At 37.6% G+C, this 16731-nt stretch overlaps 3 protein-coding genes across 4 annotated transcripts in view; 1 reads left to right on the forward strand and 2 right to left on the reverse strand.

Annotated features, from left to right (window-relative positions):
• Positions 1-4072, reverse strand: part of rasip1 (Ras interacting protein 1) — a 29225-nt gene extending 25153 nt beyond the window's left edge. Inside the window, exon 1 of the mRNA XM_035941384.2 lies at positions 4055-4072. The gene's annotated coding sequence lies outside the window, so the exon portion shown is untranslated. The remainder of the gene's footprint in view (positions 1-4054) is intronic.
• LOC111585488 (cytochrome c oxidase subunit 6B1) lies at positions 2-3661 on the forward strand. Of its 2 annotated transcripts, none has more exons than XM_023295009.3 (4): positions 2-146; positions 623-753; positions 2611-2711; positions 3373-3661. In XM_023295009.3, the coding sequence occupies exons 2-4, from the start codon at positions 648-650 to the stop codon at positions 3424-3426; spliced, it is 261 nt and encodes an 86-aa protein (XP_023150777.1). In that variant the 5' UTR covers positions 2-146; positions 623-647; the 3' UTR covers positions 3427-3661. The 2 variants fall into 2 exon arrangements, with proteins under 2 accessions (XP_023150777.1, XP_023150778.1); XM_023295010.3 differs by having other exon boundaries at positions 10-136.
• A 2416-nt stretch (positions 4073-6488) lies between the features above and the next one.
• Positions 6489-16077, reverse strand: m6pr (mannose-6-phosphate receptor (cation dependent)). The gene is made up of 7 exons (XM_023295014.3): positions 15837-16077; positions 12569-12735; positions 11033-11196; positions 10799-10908; positions 9453-9583; positions 7758-7884; positions 6489-7672 (listed from the first exon to the last, which is right to left on the reverse strand). The coding sequence occupies exons 1-7, from the start codon at positions 15840-15842 to the stop codon at positions 7550-7552; spliced, it is 828 nt and encodes a 275-aa protein (XP_023150782.1). The 5' UTR covers positions 15843-16077; the 3' UTR covers positions 6489-7549.
• Positions 16078-16731: the final 654 nt, after the last annotated feature.

Here is a 16731-nt window from a genome sequence, read left to right on the forward strand (position 1 = left end):
CTGAAATCTGCAGTTGGACACAGGAAGGAACTGAGTTGCTGTTGTCGTGTGCGCCCACCGCCTAGTTTCCCAGCAGCCCCCGCGCTCCGGACCGGAAGGACATCTTTGTGGCGAGGACACAACAAGCGGCTCCAAGGTTAGCTGAGGTAACTCCCATTTATTGCGGTAATTTCTTAAATTTAAGTGTCTCATTTCAGACTTTGTGGGGGTTTAAATCCACTTTGATTTCGCGAGCAGCGAGCGGTACTGAATTTTTCCGCTAACGGTGAGATTCGGACAGTTATCAGCTAAGTTAGCAGCTGAGCTAACAGCTAAGCTAACGGCCGAGCTAACGGCTAGACTAACAGCCTGCTCGGATGTCGTGCTAACTGGAGCTAAAGCTGTGTCATCAGTTTTTATCTAACAGATTTATTAGAATGAAACATTTTATTATCTTTGCTAAACGTTCTGATTAAAAATCACGTATAAAACTGCAAACAAAGCGAAGCTAAACACGCCGTGTGTAGCCTCCTAGCATGCTAACCGCCGCGTAGCTAACCTTAGTGATGCTGCTGTGAGGTTTTAGTGTTTTTATAAACCCGTCAGCTGTAAATTAATAAACTCTACGTGTTGTTTTTTTCAGTATCCTGTGACAGAAACCCGTAAACATGGCTGAGACCATCGATGACAAGATCAAGAACTACCGGACTGCGCCCTTCGACGCCCGGTTCCCCAACACCAACCAGACCCGCAACTGCTTCCAGAACTACCTGGGTGAGGATCAATAAGTGATAATCAATCAGTACAGAGACGAGAAACAAACACAGAGGGAGAGGTTTAGTTTGATACATCAGGTAGAGCTGCAATCAATTAGTCGTCAGCTGTTAAATTAACCTCCAACTGTTTTGATCGTCGATTAGTCAGCACTTTTATAGGGGGAAAAAAAGCTAAATTCTGTGATTTCAGCTTCTTAAATGTGATTTTTTTTTTCTGGTTTCTTACCTCTAATGACCATAAACTGAATGTCTTTGCTCTTGAATGAACCTTCAACAATCCAAACTCCATTAGAGAAGCTTAAAAAATTAAATTCAAACAGCGACATTTCTGAATTATATCCAGTTTTTAGCTCAGTTTAGCAGATTTTACAACCAGAATGAATTTCTTTATTAATTTTTTCTTCCTCTATGAAGGTAAATGGAATATTTTTGGACAAAAACAAGACATGATTTTGCCCTTGAATGAACCTTCCGCAATCCAGACTCTATTAGAAAAACTTAAAAACCAAATTTAGACAGCGATATTTCTGAATTAAATCTGTTTTTTTAGCTCCTATTTGCAGATTTTGCAACCAGAATTAATTCTTGTATTTGTTTTTTCTTCCTCTATGACAGTAAAGTGAAGATCTTTGGATGAAAACAAGACATTTGAGGAAACTCTGATCCACATTTTTCACCATTTTTGAGACCAAACCACTAATTAATGAATTCAAAAGCAGATGTCCAGATTAATTGACAGTAGAAATAATCATTAGTTTTAGCTCTTAACATCTGGATGTTCTCCTCTGGGATATTTTGAGTGTCCAAAAACCTTCCTGATTATCTGTCAGTTTTTCTCATTTAATATACACAGATATATACTTTATTTTCTGTCCTCACTTATGTTTTTTCCCTTCTTTCTAGGAGGTAAACTCTGTAAATAAGGTACTTTTTCTTTACCCTCTTGTTAGGTTCGTCTCTCAGGAACAGTAGGGATGTTCCTGGGGTTTGTTTAATTATCAAGAAGTGTCAGAAATCCCAAAATTATCCCAATGAATTTTGTTTATATCCCATTATTAACTCCATTAATAACTATTTCTATCAATGTTTGGTTTAATGGTGTTCTTTACCTCTCATAGATCACGGTTCAATGAGGATAATTCACTCGCTTTTCATTAAAAATGCACCTTAAAACTTGTTTTAATGCACATTTTAAAGACCAGAATATAAAATACAATAGTTTTACATGATACAGATTTTTTTTTTTTTTTTTAATTTTGCATTTTGGAATTTTTTTATTTGTATGGAGTTGATAACTTCAAATCAAGACAAATGAGGATTTGTATTAAAAGTTAACTTTATGTAAGCATTATTTTTGAACCTTAAATACGAGGAAAAAATTCATTTTATGTTGATCACACTTATTAAGCCGAGCAGAAGAAGTTTCACACTGAAAAAATGCTTCAACTTTAAAATGGGTTAATTTGACCTGCAACAAAACAGGAGGGTTAATTAGCTTATAACTGTTTGACTTTAATAACTCTGATGTGTTTCATCAAGATTCCTGCACATTCAGAACATTTCGTATGTTCAAGAGAAACCAGAAGAACTTTATCTGAGGTTTAGTTGGATCTAAGAGCGAATGAAGGACATCAAAGCTGCAGCATCTGTAATGTCAACCTACATTAAATGTGTGTTATAATGATGACAAGCAAGTAGATTTATTGTTTTTTAATTTAAAAAAAAGGTACTTTAATCAAATTTTCTTCCATCAACAGCTTGTATAAGTTTGTAGGCTCGACGTGCTGGTTCTGACCTTCAGGTGTCTTTGGTTTGAATGTCGACCCCTGAACTCTGCTGTTATTTTCTGCCTCAGACTTCCACCGGTGCAACAAGGCTCTGTCAGCCCGAGACCAGGATGTGTCCCCCTGTGAGTGGTACCAGAGGGTCTACAAGAGCCTCTGCCCCAGCAGCTGGGTGAGGACAGGAAGCGCTCATTCATAAAGCATTTAAATCCTGTCTGGATTGGGCTGCTTTCACTGAGACTTTATAGAAAAACCCTCAGAGAGCTCAGTCCTCCTCCAAGGCTGTTCCATTCCCCCGTATGTCAGAAATGCAGCATTTGTTTATTAGTTATTGATGATCAGAAACCACGGCAACATAGATGTAATATAGATGTACCCACCAACAAAATGACCTGAGCACAGGCGTGTGTTGTGCATGTGTACGTTATGTACGGATACCGAATCACGTGACCTAAATATGTAGCGGGAATTGATGGGACTCAGAAACATCCCCACAATTTAATCAGTTGTTCCTTGGATCATTTCTGACGGATCAGTCCTCACATTCTGTAATCATCAATAACTAATAAACAAATGCTGCATTTCTGACAATGCCATATGGGGGAATGAGCAGCCTTGGAGGAGGACTGCGCTCTCGCATGCTCTTCTAGTTTGCTAATTTAGCGGTTTTAAATCAGTTTTGATCTGAAATCAATCAACTGTTCAGCTCCACGCTTAAAGTTTCCCTCAATCATAAACTTCCACTCCGACGACTCGTGGATGTAAATAAATCTGCTGATTTTTGAGCTGGTTTCTGGCCAGAACTGACGTTTTGTCTGCCGTGTTTCCTTCAGGTCGGTAAATGGGACGAGCAGATAGAGAACGGAAGTTTCCCCGGAAAGATCTGAAGCCGGTGGCCGGTTCCAGTTTGGATGTTTGTTACCAGAACCTTTCCTGTGCCTAAAGGTCATCATCAGAACAGCTCACACTTCGTCATCGTTACTGCTTATAACTTAAATTACTTATGTTGAAACACGCACAACTTTTCCCACGTTGAGGTCTAAAAGTTTGTCTCTTGACTGTTGGTTTCCTTTAATGATTTTCTGACTACAGAGCAGATGAATTAAAGACGTTCTTTATCAACTCTGGTGTTTCACTCAATTATTTACTGAGTTTTGTGGCTCATTTTCTGCCTCGTTTTTCTCATTTTGTGTCATGTTTTTTTCCTTTGGTGTCCTGTTTTTGTCCTTTTGTGTCTCATTTTTGTCCTTTCCTGTCTTGTTTTTCTCGTTTCGTGTCTCGGTTTTGTTGTTTCATGTCTCATTTTTCTTATTTTGTTTCTCGTTTTTGTCGTGTTGCGGAGCGAAAATATTCAGATTAATTGTAATTTAACCTGTAATTTAGTCCTGGTTACCAGAGGAAACTTTCTAAACAGAATTAAATCCTCTGAAGTTGAATAAATCACAGTTGACCACAGGGTGACAACAGAGGTCATAGAAATAAAAACATAAACTGCTGGTTCTGTTGTAATCTCACCTGTAACCACACGGTGGCGCCGTTGGACCAGTTCAGCCTCACAAAAGTGAATCATTTCTCCCTCCAGGTCTTTGATTTAACTCCTAAAAACTCTTCTATGAGGAAGAGTTCCTGAAACTTCTGCAGAAGAAACATGCAGAGATTAATCCTCCTGTTGTCTTCATTTACGGGCACCAAAAAATAGTTCTTTGTCTGAAAAAAATAAAGAAATTCCCCATATTTCAGAAAATTTGCAAAAACCTTCAGGAAGAAAATTCCAGTAATTCCTTAAAAGTTTTATTTTTAAAAATCCCCCAAATATGACAAGAAAATTCTTGTAAATATTTTCAAAAAATGAGTAAAAATCTTCCAAAAAAATCCTAAAAATGTCTAAAGTGATTCCATATATATCAGTAAAACTTCAAATATTTTCTTTAAGAACATTCACATAAAAATCAATCAAAATCCACTGGATTTTGGTTGATTTTTATGTGAATGTTCTTAAATATTTTTAACATTTCTTTTTTTTCCCACCAAAAAATGTTCAAAGATTTCCCCAAAATGTTGAAAATGTGGACATCAGAAGTTTCACTGTGAAAATATATTTTTTTCCACATTTTCAAACTTTAAAACGGATCAATTCTGACCCACAGGACGACACGAGGGTTAAAGATCTGAAAGTTAATTTAAACATGAATAAATGTTTTAAATTCCATCCTCTGAAAGCACAAAGACGACTCCCTGAACAGCTTCGTTGTTTCCCTTTAATGGAATCAGAAAACAAACTTTAGTGACTTTTAATTAATATTGAACCAAACAAACTGGAGGCTCTTCAGTAACGAAACTCCTTGAACCGAACGAAGAAACAACAAGAAGCACAAAAAAAAACAGAAAAACTCAAAGCCAGAGAGCTGTAGCAGCATTAATATTCAGATTTATGTAAAAACATCACAGATCTCACCATGAAATCCTCTAAACTGCAACACGTCGGTCGTATTTGAACACAGAAGCAACGAAGCAGCTGAATGTCGGGTTCAGATCAGTGTTTACATCCCATAATATTCACCATTACAGTGAACGTTCATTCAATCTATGAAAATACACGAGTTCTTTTCTGAAATGATAAATAGCAAACAGCAGAATTCATAGATATTAGCCAGTGATGGATTTATTTTATATATTTAATATTTTTTATTTAATTTCTGGGTTCATCCATTCTCCGTTTGGTCAGAAAATGGGAGAAAATCTTGTTTTTTTTGTCCAAAGATCTTCAGTTTACCGACAGAGGATGAAAGAAACCTGAAAATATTCACATTTAGGAAGACCTAATGACAGAATTTAGATGTTTTTATTATTTTAAAGTTGCCATTAATTGTAGTTTTACTTTATAGTCATATTTAAATGAAGACAAAATATTTTAAAGAAGCATAATCTGGAATTTTGGCTAATTAAACAGCTACAATCACAGAATTTTGATGTTTTATTTTGAAAAACTACTGTTTCCGTTCGTACAGCTTTACTTTATATTAAATTTATATGAACAAAAAATAATTTCACTATATAAGTTGGCATTTTAGCCCAATAACAACCTGCAATCATGGAATTTTGATGTTTTTATTATTTAAAAAAACAGTCAACAGTTGCCCTTTTTGCAATTTTATAGTCGCATTTATATTAATAAAAAAATAATTATATATAAATTGTAATTTTAGCTAATTAACAAGCTGCAATCACAGAATTATGTTTTTATTATTTTAAAAATTACTTAGCAGTTGCACTCATTATAATTTTACTTTATAGACATTTTTTATGAAGAAAAAAATAATTTCATTATTTAGTAATTTAAACTTTTAAAGTTGGAATTTTAGCTGATTAACAAGCCATAATCACAGAATTTTGATGTTTTTGTTATTTAAAAAGAATACTTAGCGGTTGTACTCATTGTAGTTTTAGTTTATAGTCGCATGTATATGAAGAAAAAAATAATTTTATTATGTATAAGTTGGAATTTTAGCAAATTAAATAGCTAAAAATTATAGATTTTTTTATGTTTTATTTTGAAAAATTATTCGACAGTTGTGCTTGTTGCAGCAGTCACATTTATATGAAGGAAAAAATGATTTAATTATTCAAAAATTAAAATTGTAAGTTAGAATTTTAGGTACTTAAATAGCTGCAATTATAGAATTTTTATGTTTTTCTTTTTTAAATTACTCAGCTGGAGCTGTATTTATTTTATGTATTTTATATTTTTATTTAATTTCTGGATTTGCGGTCAGTGGGCGAAAGACACCAGAAAATATTCACATTTAGGAAGTTCTAATGACAGAATTCATATATTTTTATTGTTCTAAAGTTGCCCTTGTTGTAGTTTTACTTTATAGTCACATTTATATGAAGAAAAACTAATTTAAAGAAGTGTAGGTTGATATTTTAGCTAATTAACGAACTGTAATCACAGAATTTTGACATTTTATTGTGAAAAATACTCAACAGTTGCCCTCGTAGTTTTATTTTATAGTCACATTTATATGAGGAAATGAAATCATCGTAAAGAGATGTAATTTGGAGTTTCAGCTGAACGCTTCAGTGTGAGAATTTACCAGCAGCTCAGATTTCAGTCAGTAACAGAAGAAGACTGAGAGGAAGGAGAAGCTTTGGTTTCTAGAGAAAACAGAATGTTTACATTCAGGAGGAAGAAAGAAAAAGCTGAAGGATGAAAGAAGCAGAAGCACTTAGTGGACTTAGTCAGGACCGACCTTCACAACTATCAGAGGTTAAAAACACTCCTGATCTCCTCCTAAAACCTCTGGAAGAGTCTCTGATATCTGATGGATCACTGGAGGAAGAGGAGGAAGGAGAGGAGGAGGAAGAGGAGGAGGAGGAGGAAGAGGAAGAGAAGGAGGAGGAAGCGAAAGAGAAGGAAGAGGAGGAGGAGGAAGAGGAGGAGGAGGAAGAGGAAGAGAAGGAGGAGGAGGAGGAAGAGGAGGAAGCGAAAGAGAAGGAAGAGGAGGAGGAGGAGGAAGAGAAGGAGGAGGGAGAAGTGGAAGCGAAAGAGAAGGAAGAGGAGGAAGAGGAGGAGGAAGAGGAGAAGGAGGAGGAAGAAGAGAAGGAGGAGGAAGAGAAGGAGGAAGAGGAGAAGGAAGAGGGGGAGGAAGAGGAGGAGGAAGAAGAAGAGGAAGGAGAGGAGAAAGAGGAGAAAAAAGAGGAAGAAGAGGAGAATGAGGACGAACAAGAGACAAGAGGAGGAGGAAGAAGAGGAAAGAGGAGGAAGAAGAAGTGGAGGAAGAAGAGCAGGAAGAGGAAAAAGGAGGAGGAAGAGGAGTAGGTAGAGGAGGAGGAGGGAGGAGAAGAAGAGGAGGAGGAAGATGAGGAGGAAGAAGAGGGGGTCGGTCTAACAGACAGCTGCTGCCAGTGGAACCAGTGGAACCAGTGGAACCATTACCGGAGTCAACAGAAGGACTTGTGTCTTCTGGCAGCTTCTTCTACCAAACAAGACTCTGAGGTTCTGGTCCATCACATCGGCAGCAGGTGGTCGTCTCGCTCCTCCGGTTCCTCCTCCAGAGGTTCTGTTGAGACTCCTCGGTATGCCGGAGCCTCGTGTCGATTCTTCGAGCGGCAGACGAAGTCGCAGCCGTCCTGTAGGGAGGAAGAGGAGGTTTGTTGTTTCAGAATAAAAGCCAGACGTTCTGCGGATGTCTTTAACCGAACAGACGATGCTCACCGCCGTCATGTTGCCGACCTCCACCCAGAAGGAGTAGTTGGGGAACTGCTCCATGCCTTTAGCTCCCACCACCAGCCGCTGGTACAGGAACCCCCCGATCAGGTAGACGGCCAGGAGACAGACAGCACTGCCGATCAATCAATCAATCAATCAGTCAATCAATCAATCAGTGATTTACAGAACAGAGGGAATAAAGAAAACAGTAAATAAGTTCTAAATGAAGCACTCAATAAGACAGGAATCAATATAAACTCTTTCAAAAAACTGACATCATCCATCATCTATTCACCACTTTATCCTCAGTCGGGTCGCAGGGGGCTGGAGTCTCCCAGCTGACTAGGGTGAAGGTTCACCTGGACAGGTAACAGTCTATCACAGGCTACATATAGAGACAAACAATCACATTCACACCTATGGACAATTTAGAATCACCAATAAACCTCAGCATGTTTTTGGACTGTGGGAGGAAGCTGGCATCTTCATGTGCTGCAGTTCCCCCAGGTGGCAAAGGACCTCCAGGCACCGCAGCAACCCAACCCAACCCAACATTCCCCAGCAACTCAAGGTCCTCCAGCAACCCAAAGTCTCCCATCAACCCAAGGTCCCCCAGCAACCCAAGGTCCCCCACCAACACCAGGTACTTAAGTACCACCTCCAGCGACCCCTGGTGGTACACTATCCATTCAAGAAGCCTGGCTAACAAGCCTACGGTACTACGGAGAAAACCCACACATGCACAGGAAGAACATGCAAACTCCATGCAGAAAGATCCCGGGAAGGCCGGGACGTGAACCGGGGATCCTCTACCTGGAAGTCGACAGCCCTAACATCAAATCGAATTTGAACAATTTCTGCTCCAAATTCTTGGAAGTGGTTGATTTTATTATCATAAATTACAGATATTCAAAATGATATCTGTGACTTTTTAGCTCGACATATTGAGCCAGCAGCTCAGAAAGACGAAAATATATCTGGAGAAACAGAAAAGAACAAGAAAAGCACTCAGAGAGCGCAGTCCTCCTCCAAGGCTGCTCATTCCCCCATATTGTCAGAAATGCAGCATTTGTTTATTAGTTGTTGATGAGCAGAAATCACGGCACCATTTAATATAGATGTACCCATAAACACAATGACCTTGTGCTGACCACAGGTGTGTGTTATACATGTGTACGTTATGTACGGATACCGAATCACGTGACTTAAATATGTAGCGGGTGGTGGGAATTGATGGGACTCAGAAACACTCCCACAATTTAATCAGTTGTTCCTTGGATCATTTCTGACTGATAAGTCCTGATAAGTCCTCGGTGGTGGATTTGTAGTAGGATCACAATCATGTGATCATCAGCAGGCAGCTGATGTAGTGTTCACTTGTTGTCATGGTTACAGTGATGCCGAGTCGCTATCTGGCAATGAAACAGAAATCTTTAACCAATCCATGGATCCAGAGTATAAGCTGCATCACTGCCAGAATCTAATCACTTGGTCCTTGTGTCATTTCTGATGTTCCCTGAAATTAAATCTGAGTCTGTTTGTTGTTCAAACAGATTTAATGTGAGAGAAAACCTGCTGAAAGTGGGGAGTTTTTATTCTTTCTGCTTCTACAGTTTCAGGCTGATAAATGGTGTCATTCTGTAGATGTTTTTAAACAGAACACATGTTTAAATGTTGAATCCTTTTAGTGTGTCTACATACATGATGAGTATTATGGACCCGGCGCTGAGTCGGGACTTGATGACCGGACAAACTGCACTGGAGTCCAGTTCAAACAGGTAGAAACAGTCCTCCAGTCGCTCCCGGTCCTCCAGAACCACCTCCAGAGTTCCCTGAAACACACGGACGGATGGATGGATGGATGGATGGATGGATGGATGGAGGAGATGAACACAACAAAACACACTCTGAAGATACATCATCATACAGAAGAAACATGAACAAACACACCTCATCGTTTAGTCTCTGCAGAGGAGCTGGAACAGGGAATAAACTGCACTTCTGTCTGGTTTAGACTCAGATTCATCACAGTAATGTGAGATGTTCCCTGTCAAAGAGCTGCTAGCTCCTGGCAGATTCCTGTGTAACCTGAACTCTGGATTTCTGCTTATTCAGGTCAATTCGCTTCTGCTGTTTGTTCAGGATACAGCAGCTGATTGAAGTGTCAGCGGTTCTTCCTGACTGACGATTATTTTTCCTGTCAATTAACCTGTGGAGTGTTTTCTGGAGTCACTGATCAGCTGTCTGGTCTCTAAAATGTTGAAAATGTACATTTTAAATGTCTTGTTTAGTCCAAAGATCTCCAGTTTACTGTCACAGAGGAAAGAAACCAGAAAATTTTCACATTTAAGAAGCTGAAATCACAGAATTTAGACAGTACTTTCTCAGTTCATTCCTCACTAAAGTAATCGATTATTAACTGAAGCTCCAGATGTTTAACTGAGTTTCTGACTGCTGGTTGAACAAAATAAGTCTGTTTTGTGTCTGTTTGTGGTCGTTTGGCTTCTCAATGTGGTCGTTTTGCATCTCTTTTTCACCCTTTTATCTCTTTTTTTGGTTGTTTTGTGTCGCTTTGTGGGCCTTTTGCATCATTTTGTGGTTGTTTTGTGTCGCTTTGTGGGCCTTTTGCATCATTTTGTGGTTGTTTTGTGTCTGACTGCAGTTGTTTATGTCTCTTTATGGGCATTATGCATCTTTTTTGGGTTTTGAGCAATCTGTGTTGTTTTTTGTCTCTTTGACATCATCTTGTGTCTTTTTGCGATTATTTAGTGTTGCTTTGTGGTCATTTTGCATCTCTATGGTCATTTTCTGTCATTTTGTCTCTGTGGTCTTTTTGTGTCTCAATGTGGTTGTTTTGCATCTCGTTTTTGCCATTTTGTGTCTGTTTTTGGTTGTTTAGTGTCTCTTTGTGGTCGTTTTGTGTCTATGTATGACTGTTTTGTGACTTTAACACTCGGATGGACATTTTCACCATCCTGAGACATTTAACGTCCGACCGTCTGTCCGTCCATCCGCTAAAATGTCAGACATATAGTTAAAGCCGTTACCATATCTGCCTCCCTGTTGCAGGAGATCATGATGATGGCTTTCCTCTTCTCCTTGGAGCAGTGACCGTCGTATCGATCACCGTTTCTGTAGATCAGCATCACCCAGTCGCCTTCACAAAACAAACACAACATTTAAGCTCATAGTTTGTCTGAAAACACGCTGCAGTTTTACTTCATTTAGCTAAGATCTGCAGTGACTACAAACACTCTGGAACATAAAGCAGAAGCTCTTACTTCCTCCGATGGCCTGTGTGGCGTTGTACTGGCCGACCACGACAGTTTTCTTACTCTTCGGGTCGTACTGAGTGACTCCAGCTCCTTGAACGCCTCCTGCATCTCCACACAGCTGGAACGTGTACGTGTAGCTCTCATCTTTACTCTTAGACTCTCCGGTGAAGCTGGAAACACCAGAACAACATCCAGAAAACTGTTAATAACACGCAAGACAGAAGGTTTAAAAAAGCACAAGACTGACCGGCAAGAGAGCATCAGATTAAAATCTTACAGATTCAGAAAGACTTGAAGCTATCTTTAAAAACAAATCACTAACCATGTGGTTCTTTCAGTAAAATTAACCAAATCTCAAGTTAAAAGGATCATATTTCATCAAAATCACTTTAATTCATGTCTCGTTTGAAAAATTGGCAAAAATAAGGTGTTTGAACTGAATAGATTCAGTAAAGGAAGAAAAAATTTTTTTAAAAAAGAGAGCCTGAACCATCTCAAATAACCAAATCCAGACACAAAACAAGAAAAACCAGATCTGAAAACGACAGAAGGCAGACAAAAAAAGACAAAGACGAGACAAAACTGTCACAAAGAGACATGAAACAACCCAAACAAGACACAAAACAAGAAAAACTAGTCACAAAATGACCAAAATAAGATACAAACTTGCAAAAAATGAGACACAAAATGACCAAAATGAGACACAAAACGACCAAAATGAGACATAAAACAAGAAAAAAAGAAACAAAATGAAGGAAATAAGACAAAACAACCCAAAGTAAGGCAAAACAAAACAAGAAAAATGAGACACAAAATGACCAAAATGAGACACAAAACAAGAAAATAAAACATAAAATGACAGAAGGAAATTGAAAAATGACAAAGACGAGACAAAACTGTCACAAAGAGACACGAAATGACACAAACAAAACAGCGCAAAGGAGACACAAAATGTCTGAAATAATGCACAAAACTACACAAAACAAGAAAAACTAGACACAAAATGAAGAAATAAGACACAAAACTACACAAAATAAGAAAAACAACACACAAAACCACCAAAACCTGACACAAAACAAGAGAAATTTGACACAAAATGAAGAAAATTAGACAAAAAAGACCAAAATGAGACAGTAAACATCACAAAACAAGAAAAATGAAACACAAAATGACACAAAATGACCAAAATGAGAGACACAAAATGACTGAAATAAGACTACACAAAAGAAGAAAATGAAACACAAACACAACTGAGAACTAACTAAAAATATAAACAGTGAAATATCTACAGTATGTAGAAACAACATTTATTCCAGTGTTTTAACATCTGTGGACTTTTGGAAACATGCTGGTTCCAGTTTTTTACATTTTTGTTAAATAAATAATCAAAGAAATTCCTTTGTAAGAGAATAAAGAAGGAAATTCAACTTTCTTTATGATTTCTGGTGTTTTAGCTCCTTTATCCTGTGGAGCTGCAGGACTTTATTCTAAATAAAATGATCTGACAGAGGGTTGAAGGTGGAGAAAATCACTGAGTCTCACCTCTTGTTGGCCAGCGCCTCCACTCGGCTCAGGACTTTACGTTCCGACTCGGAATCAGAGAACAGTTTGCAGTTCTTGGTGCCATCGGAGGCGTAAACTCCGCTAAGAACCAGCTGGACCCACAGAGTCAAGAGCAGGACGGAGCCTGGACCGGGACCAAGACTCACCTGGAACACAAGAACATTAATACAGTCTTTAAAAACACCAAACAAACAAGTATAATCACTCGCTATTTATTACGAATTAACAGAACAATACTAATTAAAGCTGCAAGCAGCGTTGGTTGGGTCCACGCATCCTCGCTGGCAAGCAAATCCAAGCATGTCCACTAGGTGGCGCTGCGACAGAGAGTGCATTTCGGCCTATGCATCTGATGAAGGCCAGACTCTGATCACACATGTAAAGTTTGAGGCAGATTGGATCATGTACAAGCTAGTTAGACAGCACTTCCTGTTTCATGACGAAACATCGTAATTCTGCTGGTCGCCATTTCCATGCCCTCAGACTTTTGCGGATTTTGATCAGTTTTGATCACCCATGCCTGGTGTCCATCCTGGCCAAATCTGAGCTCTGTTGGGGTTACACTGTTTGAGTTTATAGCTTTTGAAAAAGTGCAAAAATTAGACCAAAATCGTCCAAAATATGATACATAATTAAAAATAGTCGACTTCCTGTTGTGTTTTGGGCATGGGTGTCAAGTACATTTTTGTGTGCCTTGACGAGTTACATATGACTACCAAATTTCATAAGTCTACGTCACACGTACTGGCCGCAGTAAATGTTTGACATTTTCCAGGGGGCGCTATTGAGCCAATTTGGATGCGTTTGAGTATTTTTAGGCCGTCAAATATGAGCTCATTTAACCGGGCAAAAATACCTATAGATGAATATATGTGTAGTTTATTTCCGTCCTGGTACCATGATGGAAATAAACAGTAAATCTGCTTCACTGCTGGATTAGTCAGCCGAGGGAGGAACTACTTTAGTATCTGATACAGAATCTGAGTAAGTTTTCAACTAAAAACCTCAAACAGGAACTTTTCTGTTTTTAATTACCATAAATGATATAAAGCTGAAGAACTTTGGGCTTCCGGTTGCTGGACGGACTAGAAGAAAATCTGTGTGAGTGAACATTTTTATCTATTTTCTGACAGTTTATAGTAAAATGAAGTTGATATCCGGTAGAAGCAAGTAATCATTAACTGCAGTTTGAATCCCTCAGACGTCTCGACTGTTTTATATCAGTAAGAACATTGATTTATCTGATACTTAATTAACTGCACTGATTAACTGATCAGCCGTCACCTAATCAGTTAATCATCAACCACGTTAACAACTGATTAATCAAGTTTAAGGCGTTCTCTTTCAATAAAAACAGTCTAAATTCTGGGATTTCAGCTCCTTAAATGTGAATATTTTCTGGTTTCTTTCATCTGTGACAGTAAACTGAAGATCTTTGGACTAAACAAGACATTTGAGGAAATATTATTCCACGTTTTTCACCATTTTGTGAACTTTCCTTATTTGAAAATATTCAACTCTCTTCATACAAAGTGAAGAAACGATTTAATCAAATCCTACTTGGACGAAGTTAAACATTTAGTGGTTAAACTTTGACTTGAACATCTCCTGTTTACTGTAAACTGAACAAAAAGTAAACCAGAAGAAAACCGCTTCCCAGATATTAGATTATTTTTAATTGTGGAATAAAGCCGCAGAACATCATGTGACATATAGGAAAGCAAATCAACTGTTCTAATTTCCCACGACTAATTTACAAAGGAAGTCTGTCAGATCATTTACTCTGATTTAAGGCTCCACATGAGCGGAAACAGAAGAAAAACTCTGGAAAATGAAGATTTGGTTGCAGGAATAAATCAGTTTAATGTGAATATTTCACTACAGAAATAAAAACTGTTGTACAACGGGACGACTTAGTAAAGTGTAAAAATTCCAGAGAAGACATTAACTGCAGATTGTAAATTCATAAACTATAAATTTAAATAATTTCTAGACCATGACAAGTTTTGATCAGAAAGTAAAATACTAGATTGTTCATAGTTCGTTTGTGTCTCATTTTTGTAATATTTTGTCTTGTCGTTGCTGTTTTTTGTCTCTTTTTGTCCAATTTTTGTCATGTCATGTTTTTGTCGTTTTGTGTTTCCTTTTTGTCTCGCTTGAGTTTTTTGTCTTATTTTTGTCATTTTGTGCTTCGTTTTATTCATCGTTTTGTGCATTGTTTTTGTTGTTTTGCAGGGTTATTTTTGTCTTACTCATGTTGTGTCTCATTTTTGTAATATCTTGCCTCGTTTTTGTCCTTTTGTGTTTCCTTTGTGTCTTGCATGTGTTGTTCGTCTATTTTTTGTTTCTCGTTTTTGTCTTTTTTTTGTCTTGTTTGTGTAATTTATGTATTTTTTTTATAGTGTCATTTTTGTTGTTTGTCCATTTTTTTGTCACTTTGTAACTTTTTTGTCCAATTTCTTGGTCATTTTTGTTGTTTTGTGTGTCGTTTTTGTAATATTTTGTCTTTTTTTGTTGTTCTGTCTCTCGTTTTTGTCATTTTATGTCTCGTTTGCATCATTTATGTAATTGTTTGTCTCGTTTTTTTTTGTCGCTTTGAAACTTTTGTCTCATTTTTTCCCTCTGTTGTTTTGTTTCATGTCGTTTATCTAATTTTTTTGTCATTTTATGTGGCGTTTTTGTAATATTTTATCTTGTTTTTCGACTGACTTTTGTAATTTTGATCATAAAGTAAAATACTATATCATTCAGTTCCAGATACCTGTGACTAAATGTTTTGCGCATTTGTAGATCCATTCTAAGTTGTCATGTGTAAATAATAAACTTAGGCACAATGTTGTTGAAATTTAATTTACTTTTCTTTAGAAATGTCAGGATGTTCATGATGTTTTATAAAAAGAGATTTCCTTAAATATGTACTTTTTTGCACTAAAACAAAGGGAAACATTTGGAGTTGTGGTTAGTTATAGGTTATTATGCTATGATTTTACTGGTCACTGGAGATCAAACTTTAATATCTCAGTCAGATTTAACCCCCATCGTGCAAATTCAGTTTGAGCTGCAATAATAACACTCAAAACGTGAAAAAAACAACTAAAACTCTTCGTGTGTTTTGGTCAAAATGTCAGATATCTGCAGGTAAAGCGAGCAGCAAACACTGTTTCTGTGTTTCTGTGCGTTAGAGTCCAGTTCTGGTGCAGAAACCCAGTGAGTAAATAAAGACAACTTCCTCATGAGAGTGTTTTACCTTCATGACTTCCTCGCTGCGGATCAGTTTAACAGGTTAAAACGCTGCGGCTTCCTCACGCTAACGTCGCTTTTTTCTCTCATAAAAGCAAAGTTTCCACCTTCGGATGAACTAAAGTTTCTCTTCGAGCAGTCGGAAGCTTTAAATCGTTGTTTCTGTCCCGATAATCAACACGTTTTCACTCCTAACGTGTCTAATATCGCAGCTGCTAACAGGCTACATGAGCGGCGGAGTGCGGAAGTGAAACTAAACACACAAACACGTGACCCCGACGGACGGAGGAGGACCAATCAGCGGCCGCAGAGTCCGTCACATGATCGTGACGTCGTAGCCGGCCAGAGAGTTGACAGTTGAGGGAGAAGTTGAGGGAAAGTCAACTTAAAACGCTTTAAATCTAATTTAATTCACTTTTTAATGATTTAAAACTGTGTTAGACGTTTTAGGCCAAATGTTGATTTATTTCTGAAATACATTTTTACATCTGTAATAAATGTATTTTACTGAAATAAGGGGGATTCCGCTGCTTATTTTAAACATCTGGACCACATTAGAGCAGAAACCGTTAAACAGGCAGAGATCAGATCTGGGATAGATCATTCCACAAAGATTTAAACTGTTATTCTGTTAGTGAAAATACAAAAATAAAGAAGACTTTATTACTATTTTTTTACACGTATTTTTTGTGGTAAACATCAGGACCACATTAAACCAGGACTAGAACTAAAACGACAATATAGCAGCTGGTAACATCTGGACTAGACTGTCCTATAGAGACAAACAAGCCTTTAAAACTCTGTCTTTGATTTGGTAAACCTTTATTCTATTTGTAAAAATACAAAAACTAAACAAAATAATAATAATATTATTATTATTATTATTATTATTAATAATAATA

This window comes from Amphiprion ocellaris, chromosome 9 (assembly GCF_022539595.1).
Source record: "Amphiprion ocellaris isolate individual 3 ecotype Okinawa chromosome 9, ASM2253959v1, whole genome shotgun sequence".
In the NCBI taxonomy this organism is placed as follows: Eukaryota; Metazoa; Chordata; class Actinopteri; family Pomacentridae; genus Amphiprion; species Amphiprion ocellaris.

Bases quoted from the DNA above. Each gene is read 5' to 3' on its own strand.
- LOC111585488 (XM_023295009.3), top strand. From the start codon at position 648: ATGGCTGAGACCATCGATGACAAGATCAAGAACTACCGGACTGCGCCC. The intron at 754-2,610 runs GTGAGGATCAAT...TTTCTGCCTCAG, and splicing joins CTGCTTCCAGAACTACCTGG to ACTTCCACCGGTGCAACAAG. The intron at 2,712-3,372 runs GTGAGGACAGGA...TGTTTCCTTCAG, and splicing joins GCCTCTGCCCCAGCAGCTGG to GTCGGTAAATGGGACGAGCA.
- m6pr (XM_023295014.3), bottom strand. The intron at 11,197-12,568 runs GTGAGACTCAGT...TGGTGTTTCCAG, and splicing joins GAGGCGCTGGCCAACAAGAG to CTTCACCGGAGAGTCTAAGA. The intron at 10,909-11,032 runs GTAAGAGCTTCT...TGTTTTGTGAAG, and splicing joins CACACAGGCCATCGGAGGAA to GCGACTGGGTGATGCTGATC.